General features: G+C 36.1%; 1 protein-coding gene across 1 annotated transcript in view; it reads left to right on the top strand.

Annotated features, from left to right (window-relative positions):
- PCDH15 (protocadherin related 15) overlaps positions 1 to 19,745 on the top strand; it is a 1,047,422-nt gene that overhangs the window by 729,513 nt on the left and 298,164 nt on the right. The window contains exon 16 of the mRNA XM_070363570.1: positions 17,503 to 17,582. Within this exon, the coding sequence (XP_070219671.1) occupies positions 17,503 to 17,582 (80 nt within the window). The remainder of the gene's footprint in view (positions 1 to 17,502; positions 17,583 to 19,745) is intronic.

Below are 19,745 nucleotides of genomic sequence, written 5' to 3'. Positions count from 1 at the left end.
GGAAGACACCCTGGAGAAGGAAATGGAAACCCACTCCAGTATTCTTGCCTGGGAAATTCCATGGACAGAGGAGCCTGGTGGACTACAGTCCATGGGGTCACAAATGATCAGACACGATTTAGCAACTAAACACCACAATGACTGCATTAATACATCATATTAATGTTACTATTTTTCATATTAATTTTCATATTATTATTCATATTAATTAATCCATCATATGAGAGGTATTTATTTGTTTTTCTGATATCTTTGAACTGTTCTAGAAGTTTTAAGAGTTTTTTTTCTTTTATCAATGAATATTTCTTATAAAATAAGATATATTTTCCCCTGAAGATGGTGCAGGAATTTATGATTCATGAATGTTTTATAGCCAAATGTGTGTGAATCATAGACCCTATGCAGTTTCATTTATATTATGGGGATCATTTTGGATATGTCATCTAGAGATTTGCTTTTCTGTCATCAAAGAAGCTTTTTTTAAAACATTAACATGTTAGTATATGGATTGACATTGCAGATTGTATTGAAAGACATTCTATTTAGTAGGTTGCTCTGATTTTGCCAAGTGTGAGGAATAAAATCATTCATTTCCTCTATGTTTTTACTTCATATAGTAGAAAATACATTGTTTCATCTTTCCTCCTAATATTAATAGATTTCAGACAATTCTTTCACCAATAACATTATCTCAAAAGAAGAGTGTCACAGAAGTTTAAATACATTGAACACTGATATTGATTACCCAATTTCAAGTATAATTTATATTTTATACTGAAGATACATAGATAGGTAGGAGATTGTAAGATATATGTTTTAGAGAGAAAGAGATGTCTCAATACCAAGCAACCAGCTTTTACAAAAATTAAATATGATTTGTAGTTCAAATTTTTCTCCTTTAAAGCAGATGTTCTGATATGTCTAAGTTTCAAAAGAAAGTTTGCTGTTCTTAACACTATGGTATGTTTATTATCTAGGGATGATTTTTCATCTCTAGTCATGCAAAGTTGCCAAAAGTGAGGAAAATGTATTTTTTTATGTATTCTGCATTCACATATGTATCTTCCTCTTCCCAAAGAATAACTTAGCCTCATGTAAATCTTCCATAGATAATAATATGCTCGTAGACATAAAGCCAGAGAAGTGTCAAGAGGTAAGGGAAAGGAGAACCCCAGGTCTTACATATTTAAACAGTTATTTTCTGTCATTTTTCTTTGTGCCTTCCTAGTTTAAGAAAAAATAAACATGATAAAAAATATGTAAGATTTTCCTCAGAATATAATGTAGGTTATGACTTGAACTTATATTTTCGATAGAGTTAGACTTTACTTCTTTTTCTGACTTAAATAGTCTCTAACAGAAAATAATGTACATAGGAAATGAGTAAAAATTACCTAATTTTCCTCCCAAAGAGGACCGGTGTCTTATAAAACTTGATACAGTATAAGAAATAAGGCCATATTATCAAGTTCTTTTGAAAGTAATTCAGGATGTAACATAAATGAATAAGATGAAATAGTCTTTTTCTGATAGCACTGACCATAAAGCAACGGGGCTGTGGCTCGTGGGACAGGTGAACACAGATGATGATCTGTGGCTCTTATTCAGCCTGGAGACAGAGTCACTGGCAAGGAGAACAGCTTTATTTTGGTAACTCTCTTACTCCTTATTTTCATCAAACACTGGGATGAAGACTTTTACAACCTCTAATCACACCATCTACCAATCTTTTCACCTTATTCCTGTGCTTTGTTTTTAATCTTGCAATTAAAATTTAACACTCCTTCCTATCTAAACCGTTTCCTTAACTTGAATACTGTATCAGTGCTTCTAAAGCCTTTGTAATGAAGGATACATTTAAATAAATTACTAGGAAAAGAAAAAAAAAGTAAAACAGCAAAGAATGCAGCCTTTTTAAAAAAGAACTATTAAATTCAACACATAGTAAATCACCCTGGCACAACACTTTAAATTTTTCTAAACTACTCTAAATTTTATGGTGGAGAAATTCATTCTACGTTTCTTGTATTGTCACGATCCACAATAACTACTTCAAAGAATGACACAGTTCAACGGAACACGATTTGAATATCATTCAGGATGGGCTACAGTTTGCAAGGCCCAGAGCAAAATGAAAACATAGTACCTTTTAAGTGTTATCCTTTGTGTTGATCCTGAAAGCACTCTAGTAGATCATGTCCACACTGGCCTGCTCAAGGACACTGTTCAGGAATCATATTTTTAACTTGCTGCATCATCATAAGAATCTCTTAACTCTATCTGATCATTTCCACCAGCATAAAAATATGTTACTATATAACCAAATTAAAGACAAAGCAAGAACAACAAAATGCCTTTGACTCCATAGACCACTCTAGCCCCTTATCTATTTCTATGTTTCCCTTCCCTGCAAAAAATTCTCAAACATGTTATCCATGTTTGCCTGGAGAAAGTCTTGATTGTTTCCTTTCTGTTCTCTCTTGACCTCATTTTAATCACAATTTTAATAACGCCAATCCAATGATAATGGCTCTTTTTGTAGTCTCAATGCTCTTTTTCACAGTCAAATAATTCCTCATCTTTCTCTATCCATCAGTAAAATGTGATAGAATTAATATTTCCATTATTATGTAAAACTTATTTTGATTTCCAGTATACCAGTCTCCTGGGATTTTCCCCCAACTTTCCTGACTGCTGTATCCCAGTCTATTTTGATGGTTCCTCTTCATTTCCCTGACTCTTAAAAGATGGCATGCATCAAGGCTCAAGCTTTTCACCTCTTCTTTTTCTATTTATAGACATATCTAAGATGATCTCATGTGTTCTAGTGGGTTTAAATTGTTATATGCTCATAAATTATAATTCATATCTCTAGTTTAGCTCACTGCTCTAAAACTGTAGACCCATGTCCAACTGTGAGGTCAATATATATATATATATATATATATATATATATATATATATATATATATAATATTAAACAAGCATCTTTCTTAGTCGAGTTTCCAGAGAAGCAGACTTCTCTGGATAAAGTTTCCCTTGTAAGAAGTTTATTAGTAATTGTTTTGTAATCAACTCCTTTGGAAAGGGGAGAAAGAAAGCAGACTTAAATTTAGGGAGATTTTGAGCTTCAATGCAGTCCCAATAACTGACCCCCTACAAAGCTCTAGAACTGAGAGAGTCCTTTACATTAAGCTAGGTCTTTTATATACTTGCATGAGTAAGTTAGATGCAGTTTGCTTCAGAAAGCAACTTGACCTTGGCAAGGAAGCTCTCTTCAGAAAAGACATTCTTGGAAAATAATATAAAAAAGACACACATATATGTACATACTTTTTTGTTGTTATTGTTTAGTTACTATGTTGTGTTCAACTGTTTTGTGACCCATGGACTATAGCCCACCAGGCTCCTCTGTCCATAGTGTTTCCCAGGCCAGAGTACTGGGAGTGGGTACGTATTCCCTTCTCCAGGGGATCTTCCTGACCCAGGGATCGAGCCCACATCTCCTATATTAGCTGGAAGATTTCTAACCACTGAACATCAAGGGAAGTCATATATATATATATATATACACAGATATATATATGGATTTATATATTTTTTCATGTATATGTGTATGTGTGTAACAATTGTTTGCTGTCAGCAGAAATTAACACAGCATTGTAAATCACTTACACTTCATTTTAAAAAAAGTTAAAAAAGGCATTCTCTGAATAGGGCCAATAGCTAAAGCCTCTCTGTAGGCAACGTTTCCAACATATAGTGGAATATTATTTCTTTGAATGGGAAATTGGGAGGCATATCATACTGCTATCACAGCATCTCAAAATTAATGCTTTCTGTACTCAACACCTGGTACTTACTCCCCCTAATTCCAAGCAAATAATTGATCCTCTTTCATTTTTTTCCTTCTTAGTAAATCGAAACCTCAGTTGTCTAAAACCTCAGGCCAAAACCCTTCAAATCATCTCTGACTTTTCTCTTTCTCCGTATCCATCTCTTATTTCCAGTCAATACTAAAATATCTCCAGAGTTTCACTATTTCTTACCACTCTTAGTGCTTTCTTCCTGATACTAGTCACCAACAAATTCTGCCCAGATTATTGCAACAGATTTCTACAGGATTTTAATCTCACTCCTCTTTGGTCTATTACGCATGCAAAAGACAGAGTAATTATTTGAAAAACTGCATAAAATAGGTTCATTTCTTTGTGAACATCCTCCAATGGATACCCAAGTCACCTAGAATAAAAGACAATATCCCTGTGACACCTATCTGACCTGATCTCCTACTTCTCATCATCTCAGCAGTTCTAATCTGGCCTTATTGACCTCCTTGCACACTGCCTGACTCCTGCCTCAGGGTCCATTCACTTAATATTTCTATTGTCTGAAGTTCCCTTTTCCCAGACATGCACATTTTTTTCCCCTTCCTGTATGTTTCTCCTTGCTTCTTCCTTAGCAAAATGGTCTTCCTTGACCTAATTATAGAAAATAAAAATAACTATCTTACTGTGCTTCATACCAACTTTACCCTGCTTGCTTTTGCCCTATGTACACTCTTATTTATCTTGTTACTGTGCCCAATGTTACATTAGGTTCACAATGACAGACTATTTATTCACTATTGTATCTTCAGTAGCTAGAACAGTGCTTGGAATATATACTATGCTATCCATAAACATCTGTTGAATTCCAGGTGGATCTGATTTCAAGGAAGGCCTGAACCAAGGTTTCAGACAAATGTCATCAGTATTTTTGCCCCTCTTTCTGTTGGTTAGCTCTGTATAGACTTTATTTTCAGACAGTCTGTTATTAGGACAGAGAGGTGACAAAACAATCATTTTATTCTTGATTAAGTCTGAAATGAGGACTTGGGTAATACAGTCTTTTTTTTTTAATTTAAATAATACAGCCTTAAGATGAATTAAAGGGGAGTAAACAAATGGATAGTCTTCTGAAAGAAAAGAGGGTGACGTGATGAAATGTAGTACATACACATCCCCTAGAAATTCCCAAAATATTAAAACATATATTAAAAAAAAAAAAACCTGCTTGTATATATTTAGACAAATTTCAAGAAGATTCATTTTAGCATTTCCTCTAGAGATTTTTTTTTGGGGTGGGGGTGGTTTCAATAATTTTATGCCTTTACAAATGGTTTACTGCTGTGGTTTTCTAAACTAAGATGTGAGTGGTAGAGTAATGCAGAGTTAACCAGCCTAAGATCTTAGTAGTGTTGAGACTGAAAACCCTGACTTAGAGGAATATGGTCACCAAAGCAATAAGGTAGAATATGAGATCTTTATCTTTAATGGAAATTTACGGACAACCATAAAACCGTTGTGTGTGTTTATAAAGCCAGGTCTGGTCAAGAGACATTTCAAGTTGACATTTAGTCCCTATTTACAACTGTATTTCTAATCTTTATACTTAATTCTATCATGTCTCTTCTTAAAGCCATGGAGGACTATCTAGATAATAGTCAATTGGTCTCTTTTAATTGAATTTGTGGAAAAGGCAAAGACCTATATTTATCAACTTGTTTTTATAGACAATTTTTTAACAATAGTTTAAGACTACAGTAGAAAGTAATTTTCATTTACTTCATGCCAGGAGGCTATTGTATGATCCAAAGAAATGTTTGCAATTTCTAAACCTGCTTGATAAAGCAGGGTTTTGTTTGTTTGTTTGTTGGCTTCTTATTTTTCCTTTTAATTAACCAGAAGTAACCAATCTGCTCTTCCTAAAAGTTAAATTTAAAAAAGACTGCTTTGAAATCTGAGAATGAATGTGGAATACTGATTTGGGCAAATATTTGAAAGCCACTGGTATTTTAATAGCAGTAATAAGTATTACCTTTAGTAGCTTGGCAATAAATGATTCACTGTGCTGTTTCTTAAATAAATCTCAGAGTTTATTGCATGTCTTAAAGCTGTTGCTTCACATACTGGTAGCTATTGTTTATTAAAGCTTAAGTTTGTAAATGCTGTTATTTTCCTGAAGTTTTGATAAATAGGAACAAAAACAGTGTTACTGAGGTATACTCAATAAACAGCTAATAGGTGTCAATTTTCTAGAAGAAACAACAGGAGACCCAATTCATGTTGAGAAGTGTTGATGGTGATTCTATGCTTAACTACCAGGAATTGGTTGATTTGGAGCTAAGAAAATAATTTTAGGTTAAAAAAAAAAAGAACATTTGCATTAGAATAGTTACTTAAGAAAACTGAAGAATTGAGTATCTTTTGTTCTAGTTTTGAATACTTTCTATTTCACATGGATTCACAAAATCCCATAACAGTTTAAAAAAAAATAAAGAAAAACCGTTTACATTTTTCTGTGTTCATCACTCACACACCTGTCTCACACTTACAAAATAAGAAAAACAAAAGTTTAAAAAACTTCACATTAAGAAATGTCTTTTAGGGCTTCTCTGGTGACTCAGTGGTAAATAATCCACCTACCAATGCACAGATTCGATCCCTGATCCGGGAAGATCCCACATGCCACAGAGCACCTAAGCCTGTCCACTGCAGCTGTTGAGCCTTTATGCCACAACTACTGAATACCAAGCCCTAGAGCCTGTGCTCCACAATGAGAGAAGCCACCACGATGGGAAACCCACACACTGCAGCTAGAGAGGAGCCCCTGCGTGCTGCAACTGGAGAAAAGTTTATGCAGAAACAAAGACCCAGCACCGTCAAAAAATAATTAATTAATTAAAAAAGAGACATCTTTCAAAGATGGACGCAGAATTATTTAGCCATAAAAATTAGCTTTGAAACAGCTTTATTCCCTACCACCTGTCCCAGCATAAAAGTAGTTCAGTTTTAGTTTTGATAACCAAATAGTTAGACAGACCAGCAAAATTTGATTGCCACTATAATTCCCTAACTTAAACAGTATGTGCTGGGGAATTTTAAAGCAGAGGTCACCTTTGTGAGTAAAAATATGTGGTAAAAACAGCAAGTGGAAAAGCCCCAGATGTTTATGCTTCCTTTTTCTTTGTTTTGATTGATTTGTATAATTAATATGCATATGTTCATAAGTTCAATCATATCTAAACATTACATTAGATGTCCATCAGCAGATGAATGGATAAGAAAGCTGTGGTACATATACACAATGGAGTATTACTCAGCCATTAAATAGAATACATTTGAATCCGTTCTAATGAGGTGGATGAAACTGGAGCCTATTATACAGAGTGAAGTAAGCCAGAAAGAAAAACACCAATACAATATACTAATGCATATATATGGAATTTAGAAAGATGATAACAATAACCCTGTATGCAAGACAGCAAAAGAGACACAGATGTATAGAACAGTCTTTTGGACTCTGTGGGAGAGGGAGGCAGGGATGATTTGGGAGAATGGCATTGAAACATGTATAATATCATATAAGAAACGAATTGCCAGTCCAGGTTCAATGCAGGATACAGGAAGCTTGGGGCTGGTGCACTGGGATGACCCAGAGGGATGGGATGGGGAGGGAGGTGGGAAGCGGGTTCAGGATAGGGAACACATGTACACCCATGGTGGATTCATGTTGATGTATGGCAAAACCAATACAATATTGTAAAGTAATTAGCCTCCAATTAAAATAAATAAATTTAAATTAAAAAAATAAAATAGAAAAATAATATTACATTAGTTTCTTTTTATGCAGCTTTTTTTTTTTTAATTCTATTTTGGCTTTATTTCTCATTCTGTTTTCTTTACCCCAATTAGCTCTTTGGCACTTCCACATCATATAACTCATTTTAACTCATCTGTGTCTTGATATTTTTTCCCATCATGTCACGAAAAGAGAAAGTGAAAGTGAAGTCGCTCAGTCGTGTCCAACTCTTTGCAACCCCCTGGACTGTAGCCTACCAGATTCCACTGTCCATGGGATTTTCCAGGCAAGAATACCAGAGTGGGTTGCCACTTCCTTCTCCAGGAGATCTTCCAGACCCAGGGATTGAACTTGAGTCTCCTGCATTGTAGGCAGATGCTTTACCAACTGAGCCACCAGGGAAATCATATCATGGTCATATATAATTAAAGCACAAATGTGTGCATGTGTATGTTTATGTATTCACACATAAACTACAGCCATGATACACATATGTGTGTTATTTCTGGAAATAGTGAAATGAGCTTTCAACCTTGTTATATTTTGTCTGGTAGAAACTACAGGATTCATTGATGACTGGATGTACAAAGAAGACTTAACAATGGATGTTAATATATAGCATGAGGAACTATTAATAGAAGGATTGATTTTCCATTAACCAGAATCAAAAGAATGTCCAAGAAATTTGGTCATATTAAATTTGAAATGTCTTTTGGCATCTAATTAAAGCTATTGAGTAGGCAGTTGAGTGTGATTTTAGAGAAAAGGTATGGACTACAAATATACATTTGAAGTCTTGAGCTTTTTAAATACCATGTAAAACTTTGAGATTGCATGAGGTTCTTAAGGGAGTGAATGTATAAGACATTCAGAGATTGATTTTAAGTTGCTGAGGATAAGAGGACCAAGAATAGAGGTCCAGAAGAACATGTGTCTGGGAATTAAGGAAAAAAAGTGTATCAAGAAGTGAGAAATCAGTTGTGTTTAAGGCTACTGTCAGATCAAATGAAAAATAATTAAACAAAACTAAGAAACAAGCAAATTAAGGATTGTGAATTGATCAGTGAATTTTCTAGTAATGAATTTATTTGGTGATGTTGAAAAGAGCATTTTCAGTGCAGTAATTGAGGGCGGGTTAAAGGTATAATTGAAGTGGCTTTAGGGAAAATGTGTGAGTTAATCGCTCAATCATGTCCAAATCTTTCTGACCCCGTGAATTGTAGCCTGCCAGGTTCCTCTGTCCATGGAATTCTCCAGGCAAGAATACTGGAGTGGGTTGCCATTCCTGCTGGGGTCCAGCCCCGGCTGATCCAGGTTGCTCGAAGGGGAGATGGAGTTGGCGATTAATTTAAATATTCATCAAAAATATAAAGAGTAATAGAATGAGGATAGCTCAGTAGGAAAATTCAGTGGAGAAAAGAGGCTGAGTAGCTTGGTTTACGCGGAAAATCAATATAATCTGTGACATCAGGTTAGCTCTGACCACGGAGGCCGCAGGCGCTCTCTCGAATAGCAGAAGGTGCCCCATCTTAGGCACCTTCTCAAGTGGGTCTTAGAAGCCCAGGCAAATAAATGGTCGCAGAGGACCTCCGCGCTCCAGATGGAGACTCAGCCAGAATGTGAAAGAAAGAATGACATGGGGAGACCAAGCTTCGGTGAGCAAGGCCTGTAGCTTTATTTTCAACAGGGGCTTTTATACCCTAAGTTGCACATAGAGGATAATAAGGGATGTGAAATCATGCAAAGTCAGCAGTCTTTGATCCTTATCGAAATCAGGGTTTCTTTCCTGCAAATTTATCATATACAAATGGTTTAGGTGATTTACATCATCTTCTGGCCAGAAGGCCTATTAACATTTTATGACTCTTGACAAAGGTTTGTCAACAGTCAGACTTATTTTCTCTAAGAGTAATTATTTTAAGGTTTGGCGCCATTCTCCGAAGGTGTTAGATAAAGTTGCATTCCTATAGGGCAGAGGTGCAGTGGGTTTACAACAAAGGAAAGAATTTATTACCTTAAGGGTCTAAACTTGCTAACACCAAGGCCACTACTTATTTTTTCTACATACCAACTATATTAATTAATACACATTCAAGGATACAATACAGGGGATGTGGAAACTTGGCAGCAAGCATTGGCTCATCAATGAAATCTTTAACTAGTTTTATTCTGACAGTTTCTAACTCTCTGAGAGGTTCTAAGCTATTTGAATATCTTAAGCTTCCCCAGCGTCTCCCGACTGGGAGACTGTAAACAATTGTATGCATAGCTGTAGGAGTCCTGGTAAACTTGTCACGAGTTAGAGAGCTATCTGAGGGGTTTGGATTTAAACACTCCTAATGCCCAGGAACTTTATTAACTGGAGTTGTAAGTTAATTCTTTATCAGAGAGAGCGAGATGGTGGTGGGGGACAGCCCCCGTAAAGTCAGAGGTGAGAGCACAAAGCAATAAAGTAAGCAGACTCTGGTTTTTGGGGGTAGATGCTCGAGAATATCCAGGGGGACTCCTGAGGCTCGATTCTGCCTTTGCGTATGCTGAGCCTCCTTCCTCATGACCTTTGCCACGGGCGGAGCTCCTCACGCCGGCTCCCGGCACTTCTCCAGGGGATCTTCCCGACCCAGGGATCGGACCCAGGTCTCCCACATTGCAGGCAGATTCTTTACCGTCTGAGCCCAGGGAAGCCCCTGTTTTAGAGAGGATGAGAACAATTTAGAAAACGTAGAAAGCAAAACTCCCAAAATCTTGCCCTAAGAGGGAGATCAGACTGTGGATGCTCAATCACTAAGACTTATCAGACTCTTTGTGATCTCATGTACTGTAGCATGCTGGATTCCTCTGTTGCTGGACAATAATGCTGGATTGGGTTGCCATTTCCTTCTCTAGGTGATCGTCTTGACCCAGGGATTGATCCTGCATCTCCTGCATTGGCAGGCAGATTCTTTACCACTGAGCCACCAGGGAAACCTGATCAGATAGAACATTTTCAGCAATAGGAGGAAAGATATAGTGTGTGGTTACAGGATGATATATATGAAATATATATATAATGTACATATATGAAATTAGAAGAATTTGCAGAAAATTGCTTCAATTTTCTCAGTGAAACTATAATCAGGGTCATCAGATGAGAATAAAGATGTGGCAGGATAAGTTGGAGACCTGAGGAGAAAGTGCTAATAATCATATAAGAAAGAGGGAAAGTGATTGAAGTAGCTAAATACAGTACCATAGGTGGCAGGGTGAATACTCTTAAGGTATGATCATGCTCACAGTGTCCTTCTAGATTAGCTGCATTTTAAAGTTTCAGATATGCTATATTGCATATAATTTGTCATATTATTTAATTTTTTAAATCAAATAAACTGACTTTTTTTACACAAATGAACTTATCTCAAAAACGAAAGTTTTATCAGAATCATAAATGACAAAACTCGACCTAAAAATGTGAAGAGTAAGTCATATTGAAATATGTTCATAAACACTGTTACTTTGTTAAAGGACCAATAATTTAATCCCAAGAGTGCACATACATTTTTGGAAACACTGCTGTCCTGAACTGAAAACTTCAGTTCCTGCTCTCAAGCAATTTAATAACATAAATCAGGACTTGTTTGCCTAAACATGAAAAGAAAAGACCATCTAAATCTGTTGATTTTATTTATTTAAAAAATCCTAAGGGCAGGTACTTTGCCTTAATGTCCTGTGAAATGTGTAAAATCATTCTGTGAGCATAAAGTGTACTCTATCAAATGGTATTCAGGGCGGTGTTCATCTTAATATGAAGAGAAGTTTAGAGATATGCTTTCTTTTTCAAAATTTCTATTTTCCTGTGTCTAAGCTCATTGCTTATTTAGATAAATCTTGGGTTTCTGTTGGTGCTTCTGAAAAATTGGTGACTTGAATTTACATGCAGTGAGTAATCTACTGAGAAGACTAGAAAGAAAAGTTGCTTTGATCTTTAAAGATATTCTTTGTCAAGGAAAAATAAAGAAAAGGTAGCTTTATTTTATTTCACATGCTCTTAAACACATATCAGTGAACCTCTGACTGAACTCCGTTACTTGCTAACTATCCAGGTTAAATAACTCGGGTTGTTTACCTGAGGCCAACAAAACAGGAGCAAGCCTTCCACTTGCTTGCTCTTTCACAAACTCATTAGGCATGTATCCACCTGAGGTCTTCTAACTTGCTCTATTCTATTCTTGGAGGGACCTTCCCTGCATGAATAGCTCTCTCACCTTTTACAAGTGTGGCCAAATTTTCACATTTTTTTTTGATGGCTTTCCTGAAAACCTCAATGTAAGTGTAAATTTTCACTTTGCCTTCCCATATGTCCTTCCTGAATTATTTTATATTTTTATAGCACTCATATGGATTTGAAAACTATATTATATAAATATAGTTAATTATATAAAATTTTATATATAAATTATATATTAAATCTGATATATTACATATATAAATATGCAATTATATAATATATTCTATATAAATACCTATACACTGATTATTTTTCTTTTTCCTCTCTCTCTCTCACTATCTGTAAACTGCACAAAGGAAGCATTTTTGTGTAGTTCTTGTTGAAGTTCCAGTGTTGAATACAGTGTAGATGTTCAATAAATATTTTCTGAATTAATAAGTGAATATTGTTAATGTTGGGGCTTACCAGGTGGTGCTAATGGTAAAGAACCCACCTGGCAGTGCAGGAGACATAAAAGACATGTGTTAGATCCCTGGGTCAGAACAATTCTCTAAAGGAGGGCATGGCAACCCTCTCCAGTAGTCTTGCCTGGAGAATCCCACGGACAGAGAAGCCTAGTGGGCTTACAGTCCATGGGATCACAAAGAATCAGACAAAACTGAAATGAGTTAGCAAGCATGTATTGTTAATGTTACCATTAGCTTTGTTTTGAAGTTAGGTGTCTTGCCTAAGAGACAGTAGTATAGTGAGTGCTGAAACCCAGGTTCCTGGCTCCAGGGCCTACCCAAAAACTCTATGATAAACCCAGGGAAGATGACTGCTATCATACTTCTCTTAGATCTTGAATAAAGGACTCCTTTTGGAATTGATTGATCAAAAATAAAGGCATAGGAAATGTTTTTGTGCTAAGGCTAATTCCTATCTGTTATATTATGGAAAATATTAACTAATAGTAGAATCTCCTTTTTAAAGATTAAACAGTCACTATTATCTCTAAATAAATAAAAAATATCTTCCAATTAATTATAAAGAACCCTAATTGTAATGATGAGAGAAAGAGTAATATAATTGAAGTCTTTTGCATTTCCCATTTGCCTATAAGATTATTGCATGGCTTAAATGAAATAAGGCATGCAAATATAATTTCTGATATTATAATAAGTAGTCAGCAACTTTTAATGTAAGGATTCACTATTCCATATCATATATAAATTTTTGTTCATCATGTAGGGAAGGCTGGCTGTGTGATGTGATGTGTGTTAGTCATTTAGTTGTGTCTGACTCTTTATGACCCTCCAGGCAAGAATCCTGAAGTGGGTAGCCATTCCCTTCTCCAGGGGGTCTTCTTGACCCAGAGATGGAACTTGGGTCTCCTGCATTGGAGGCAGATTCTTTACCATCTGAGCCACTAGGGAAGTCTAGAGAAGGCTGGTTAGACTAATATATTTTAAAATGTTTTTAGAAATATATGTTAGATCACACATATGTACATTATCAAATCTTAATCCTCCCAGAATAATTGTTTCTGCTGATTTTTTGAATTATTGTTCATTATTTCTTCACTTTTATGTTGATATATAGATACCAACATCATGGTAGTTTAACATGATAAACTACATGGTATTTTACAAAATGCTAACAGAAGTAATGGATGTGTTTCACAATTCAAATCCAGATAGCACCACTCCCCCTTGTTTAGTAGACCAAGAATTTATGAATCCTCCCTAATTACTATTCCTTTTGCTGCAGATCCTGAAACAATAGCAAAGGATTGACTAAGAGGATAAGAAGAAGAAAACAATCAAATAAGGATTTTCTTCTAAATCCTGGGTTTTCAAAGTTTTCAATAAAGGCACAGCCTCACATATGAATGAAATAGGCAAATAACTGGCTTATAGTCAAACATAACTGAAGAAATATTCCACAGTACCTCAGGGATTGAAAGTCATTTGGCTGAAAAAAACACTGAGAATTCTGTAGGAATTCCTCCGTTACTTTAGTAACTTAACAAAATAATGACATATAAACAAAGTAACACAACATTCACAGTGCTCTAATCTGATGAAAATAATATTAAATATTAGAGTAGATCTGATACATTAGAAGCAAGGTTTAACATTAATTTGGACTTAAAATTGTTTGCACAAAGTTATCCTACTTCAGAATCTGTTTATTCTGGCTTTTATGAAAACACAATATAATAAATTGTCTCTCAAAGACTATAACAACCACATGCCAAAAACAAAGAGACATTGATAAATCTGTAACAATATGATAGGTAAAAATGACTGACTGAAAGAGGAAAACAACAGAAAACATTTAGTGTGAACTTTTTAGTGGTAAAATATATCTCCAGATCCAGCTTAATTCTGTGTTTCTTGAGGAAGTTAAGTATCATTTGTAATTCCATTTTATCTTTCTCGCTAATATGTATCTGGGAAAGAACCAAGAACAAAGGGGAAATATCAATCATATGCTATCAATCCCATTGACTGTGTGTATGTGTTTATTTTCTTTCTTAGTCTCTACACTTACACTTGCATTATAATTAATTTCATGAATTTTAAAATTTTAGATTTAAAATTAACTGGAATATTTCAAATATATTATAAGTAGCTTGTTGTTTCATTGTATTTTGCTATTTTATTGTATTTGATTTTGTGTGTGTCTGTGAGTGTGTGTATACAATAATGCAATAACCTTATTAAAAAATAAAATAGAATCTTGACCTGGGAAAAATGGTCACATTGTCTGCTTAATTAAAATGGGATATGGTGAAGGTACAAGGGAGAAGGCAAGAGCACTAGTCAGATGATTATTACTTAAACCCATGAGGGAGATGGTATTTGGAGTTCAGAGACAGCCAGATACTGCAGATATTTTAAATATAGACCCAGTGGGATTAGCCAAAGGGTTACATTAGGGATTAAGAATGTTCAGTTAAGGTCAAGTGGTAGAAAGTTGTAGTTACTGCTATTTACTGAGATAATGAAGACTGAAAGCAGCAGTGGGAGAGTAGCAGAGAGCTCAGGGTTGGGGATTTTAATATTTCAAATTAGGTGTGTCTATAGTTCATGTCCAGTGGGTTCTCAAGGCAAGAATACTGAAGTGGTTTGCCATTCCCTTCTCTAATGGACCACGTTTTGTCAGAACTCTCCACCATAACCTGTCCGTGTTGGGTGGTCCTACATGGCATGACTCATAGTTTCATTAGGTTAGACAAAGCTGTGGTCCGTGTGATCAGATTGGTTAGTTTTCTGTGATTGTGGTTTTCAGTCTACCCTCTGATGGAGGAGGATAAGAGGCTTATGGAAACTTCCTGACGGGAGAGACTGACTGAGGGGGAAACTGGGTCTTGTTCTGATGGGCGGGGCCATGCTCAGTAAATCTTTAATACAATTTTCTGTTGATGGGCAGGGCTGTGTTCCCTCCCTGTTATTTGACCTGATAGCAAACTATGGTGGAGGTAATGAAGATAATGGCGACCTCCTTCAAAAGGTCCCAGCAACATATTGCTATACTCAGTGCCCTGAAGCCTGCAGCAGGCCACTGCCAATCCATGCCCCTGCTAGAGATTCCTGGACACTCACAGGCAAGTCTGGGTCAGTCTCTTGTGGGATCACTGCTTGTTTCTCCTGGGTCCTGGTGTGCACAATGTTCCAAGAGCCTGTATGCCCTCCAAGAGTTTATTTCCCCAGTCCTGTGCAAGTTCTGGCAGCTCTGTGGTAGGGTTAATGGTGATCTCCTCCAAGAGGGCTTATGCCATACCCAGGTCTACTGCACTCAGAGCCCCTGCCCCTGCAGCAGTCCACTGCTGACCCATACGTCCTTAGGAGATACTCAAACATAGTTCTGTCTCAGTCTCTGTGGGGTCTGTGGGTGTTGGTGTGCACAAATTATGTGTGAATGTCTCTCGCGGGTGTCAGGTTTGATTCTAAATATGAAGTTATGAAAGTCATGCAAAGGAAGTGTTTTACCAAGGTGACATTTTTAACTAATTCTACAAAGCTCTGAGCCACCATCTAAGCCACGAGATGGTGGCTGTCTGTATTGTGGGAGACCTGGCTTTGATCCCTGGGTTGGGAAGATCCCCTGGAGAAGGAAATGGCAGCCCACCCCAGTACTCTTGCTTGGAAAATCCCACCATGGATGAGCCATGGGGCTCTATGGAGGAGCCATGAGGTCGCAAAGGTTGCAAAGAGTTGGACATGACTGAGCGGCTTCAGTTTCTTTCTTTCTACAAAGCTTTGTCCACAAAGCCCTGCATTAAGTAAATACTAGAGATATGGTTCTATCCCTGGGTCAGGAAGATCCTCTGGAGGAGGAAATGACAACCCGTTCTAGTATCCTTGCCTGGAAAATCCAATGAACAGAGGAGCCTGGCAGCCTACAGTCCATGGGGTCACAGTTCAACACAAATGAGCTACTCACACACACACACACACACACACACACACACACACACACTCACACATTATAATTCAGTTGCCCTTGGACTCTGGAATTTGTGTGGTCCCAGAGGTTTCTGGCCACCCATCTGTTGTGATAGCTGATAGAGCTGTCCCATGACCAGGACCCTGAAATCCATGTCTAAGCCATCTGATCTACCTGTAGAAACAGTGCTCCCTGTTGGTCCAGAAATGGGATTTCATACTCAACCTCTCATGGCTGGGATAATTGTTGTCCAGTCTTTGAAAGGACCCCATACAACCCCACTTTCTTAGTTCCTGCAAACTCCAGAGCAGTACCTAACAGAGAGGTTAGAATCTGCCAACCAACTAACATAAATAAATAGTAGTTCCCCTCCTCTTGAGGTCATACTTAGGCAGATCCCTCTTATATTCTTTTTATATCATCCCAATTTCTTTATTCACCCCTCTTCCATAAGGGGATGTAATGGATCATTGAAAACGAAATCATTGGATATTTTAGGTGGCAAAATCCCAGACTCCAATGCCACAATATAGAATGTATATCTTTATTTTGGGTAAGAGAAACTCAGAACTCAAAGGCAGAAGCTGTAGATTTTATTTTCTATAACTTAAGAAGGGAAAAAAGGTTAATATTTACTGAAACAATGTGCCAGATGTTAGTCTACGTGTTTTAACACAGATTATTTCACTTAACCCTCTCAACATCTATTAACTTTTGAATTACTATAGTTTTCATTTTACAAATGAAGAAATTGAGAAATGATCACACAATTAGCAACTAGAGCCCAGTTTTTAATTTCAGGCTCTCTGGCTCCAGTTTCAGAAATCTTAACCATAAAGTTTTATAAACAATATATTTTGAGCAGAAAAAGAGAAAAAAAAAAGTATATTAAATTATTTTGACAATGCAAACATTTATGTAGAGTCTAACGTATTTGTTTGAATTATTCATATAAAATTAAATACACTCTATGAAAATCATTACTATATTTCCCCACCTGATAAGATTATGTGTATATTCAGGGGATATTATTCTTATTCACTGTTGCAGCTTTCAGATGAAAAAGAGTGGTAGAAATGCTGGGATCTGGTATTTACATGTAGTCATTAGCACATATTTTAATCTTTATTCTATAAGGTATCATGGGCCTTCTGTGCTATTAGTTTCAAGTATCTATATTATACTGTACTGAATAGAAGCCATATCAATTACTTGATATTTAAATTTATGTTTTCTCTCTGAAGGCGACTGATCGAGAGGGAGACCCAATAACATATGCCATTGAGAATGGAGATCCACAGCGAGTTTTCAATCTTTCAGAAACGTAAGTTAATAATTTCTAAATATTTACTTTTTTAATTTTTAAAGTGTTAAACAATATACTGGTAGCAAGAGAACAGACTTTTAATCAAAGACTTTCAGCTGTCTGTAGTTTTATTTTACTTTTTTTCATACATATATCAGTGAGAGCTAGGGGTGGGGGGTGGATAATTCTGAATTCAGAAATCATACTCAGGAGACTATTTATTTTAAATATTTTTACTAGGTAAAATCCACTGAGGTGGAAACATTTCATTTGGAGTTATAACCTGGGATTAATTAGATTCCTTTAAAGCTGTCAGCTATTCATAACAAAAGTATTTCTACAAAAAGTAACTTGGCACTAAATTGTTCATTCAAAGGGAATTTTGTAAGATAAAGTATAATTCAAATGCATTTAAGGTGTCACCAAAGTCTATCCTTCAATTTTTGAGTAACAGGTATATTCTAGAAAAGCTAAGATAAAAATATTTCATGTCCATGCTAAGCCTCTTTTAGGTCTGTGTTCATGTCATTCTACTCACCTCTCTGAACATATCAGGGGTAATTTCAGTCATAACCATTGAGAAAACTGACAGCAGGCATTAAAGAAGGCATTGAAGTTTGCTTTGTTTCTCTTCTGCAATAGCAAAGTGGCCGTTCCGCTGTCACACGTGGCTGCTTGTCAAAGAGATGTTCTTGTTATCTCTCTGATGTTTTCTCTGTGGTCCTGAGTGGTTTTACTCCCTGAAAGGATGGAAATCTAAATGTAGCTGATGAGTGTAAAGTGAAAATTTTGGCAACTTAGTCCAGCTCTGCTTCAGTCTCAGGAGCACGTGGTGCACAATGATGTATCAAGAGAACTGTGGATGGTCACGATCTTTTAAGAAACACCTGAAATTTTGCATTGACAAGGATGGTACAGCCATGAATTTGTATGCCTGGAAACAGTATTTCCCAGAGTTTTAGACTTCACAGATGAATAAGCTTCCATTTAAAAAATGGAAAGACAGATATTTTGAATTTTCCATGATAGGTACATACAAATCATAAATTAGTTATAATTTGCAATCATCCTTAAAGAAAGAAAACTTTGTAAAAGAGGCATTTTAACAATAATTGAGACTGCATGGTACTAGCATAAGAATATGTCTGGATAACAAGGAAAAACTTAAGAGTCCAAAAATAATCCCTTATATTTATAGTCCATTGATTTCCAAAAGAAAGGGCCAAGACAATCCAATTAGAAAAGAATAATCTTTTCAACAAAAAAGCTGGGACAGCGCACAAAGGAGTGAAGTTGGACCTTTATCTCACACTATTTGTAGGAATTAACTCAGAGTGAATCATAGACCTAAATATAAAAGGTTAAACTATGTAATGTAAAAGAAAATACAGATGTAAATTATAATTTAGATTAGGCAATGCTTTCTTAGATATGATACAAAAAGCAAAAGTGATGAATGAGAAGACCAATAAGTTGCACTTCATCAAAATTTGAAAAAAAAAATGATTCAAATGGCATGATCATGGATTTGAAAGACAGCCTCTCAGAATGAAAGAAAATATTTTAGATAATGTGTGTGACAAGGGACATATATGGAATATGTAAAGAACTATATCTTGAAAATAGATCAATAATCTAAATAAAAATGAACAAGACTTTAAATAGACATTTCTCCAAAGATATGTATATGGTCAATAAGCACATGCAACATGCTCATAATCACCAGTCACTGGGGAAATGCAAATTAGAATCATGAAATACCACTTCACATCCGCTGAGAATGGCTATAATGAAAAACAAAGGAAATAGTGTGTACGTGTGAGGAGGTAAAAATATCAAAATTCTCATATATTTCTGGTGGGAATGTAATATGTACATTCTGTAAAACTATTTCTCACATTTGGAGAAGGAAATGGCAACCCACTCCAGTGTTCTTGCCTGGAGAATCCCAGGGGCAGGAGAGCCTGGTGGGCTGACGTCTATGGGGTCACACAGAGTCGGACACGACTGAAGTGACTTAGCAGCAGCAGCAGCAGAGTTACCATATAACTCAGCAATTCCACTTGTGTCTATTCAAGACAAATGAAAACACGTGTCCACTTAAGAAGTTGGACAAAAAATGTTTATAACAGAATTATTTAAAATGGCACAATGTGGACAACAACCCAAATGTTTGTCTGT

Source organism: Bos mutus, chromosome 26, assembly GCF_027580195.1.
Source record: "Bos mutus isolate GX-2022 chromosome 26, NWIPB_WYAK_1.1, whole genome shotgun sequence".
Taxonomy (NCBI): Eukaryota; Metazoa; Chordata; class Mammalia; order Artiodactyla; family Bovidae; genus Bos; species Bos mutus.
This window is presented reverse-complemented; position numbering and strand designations above follow the sequence as displayed.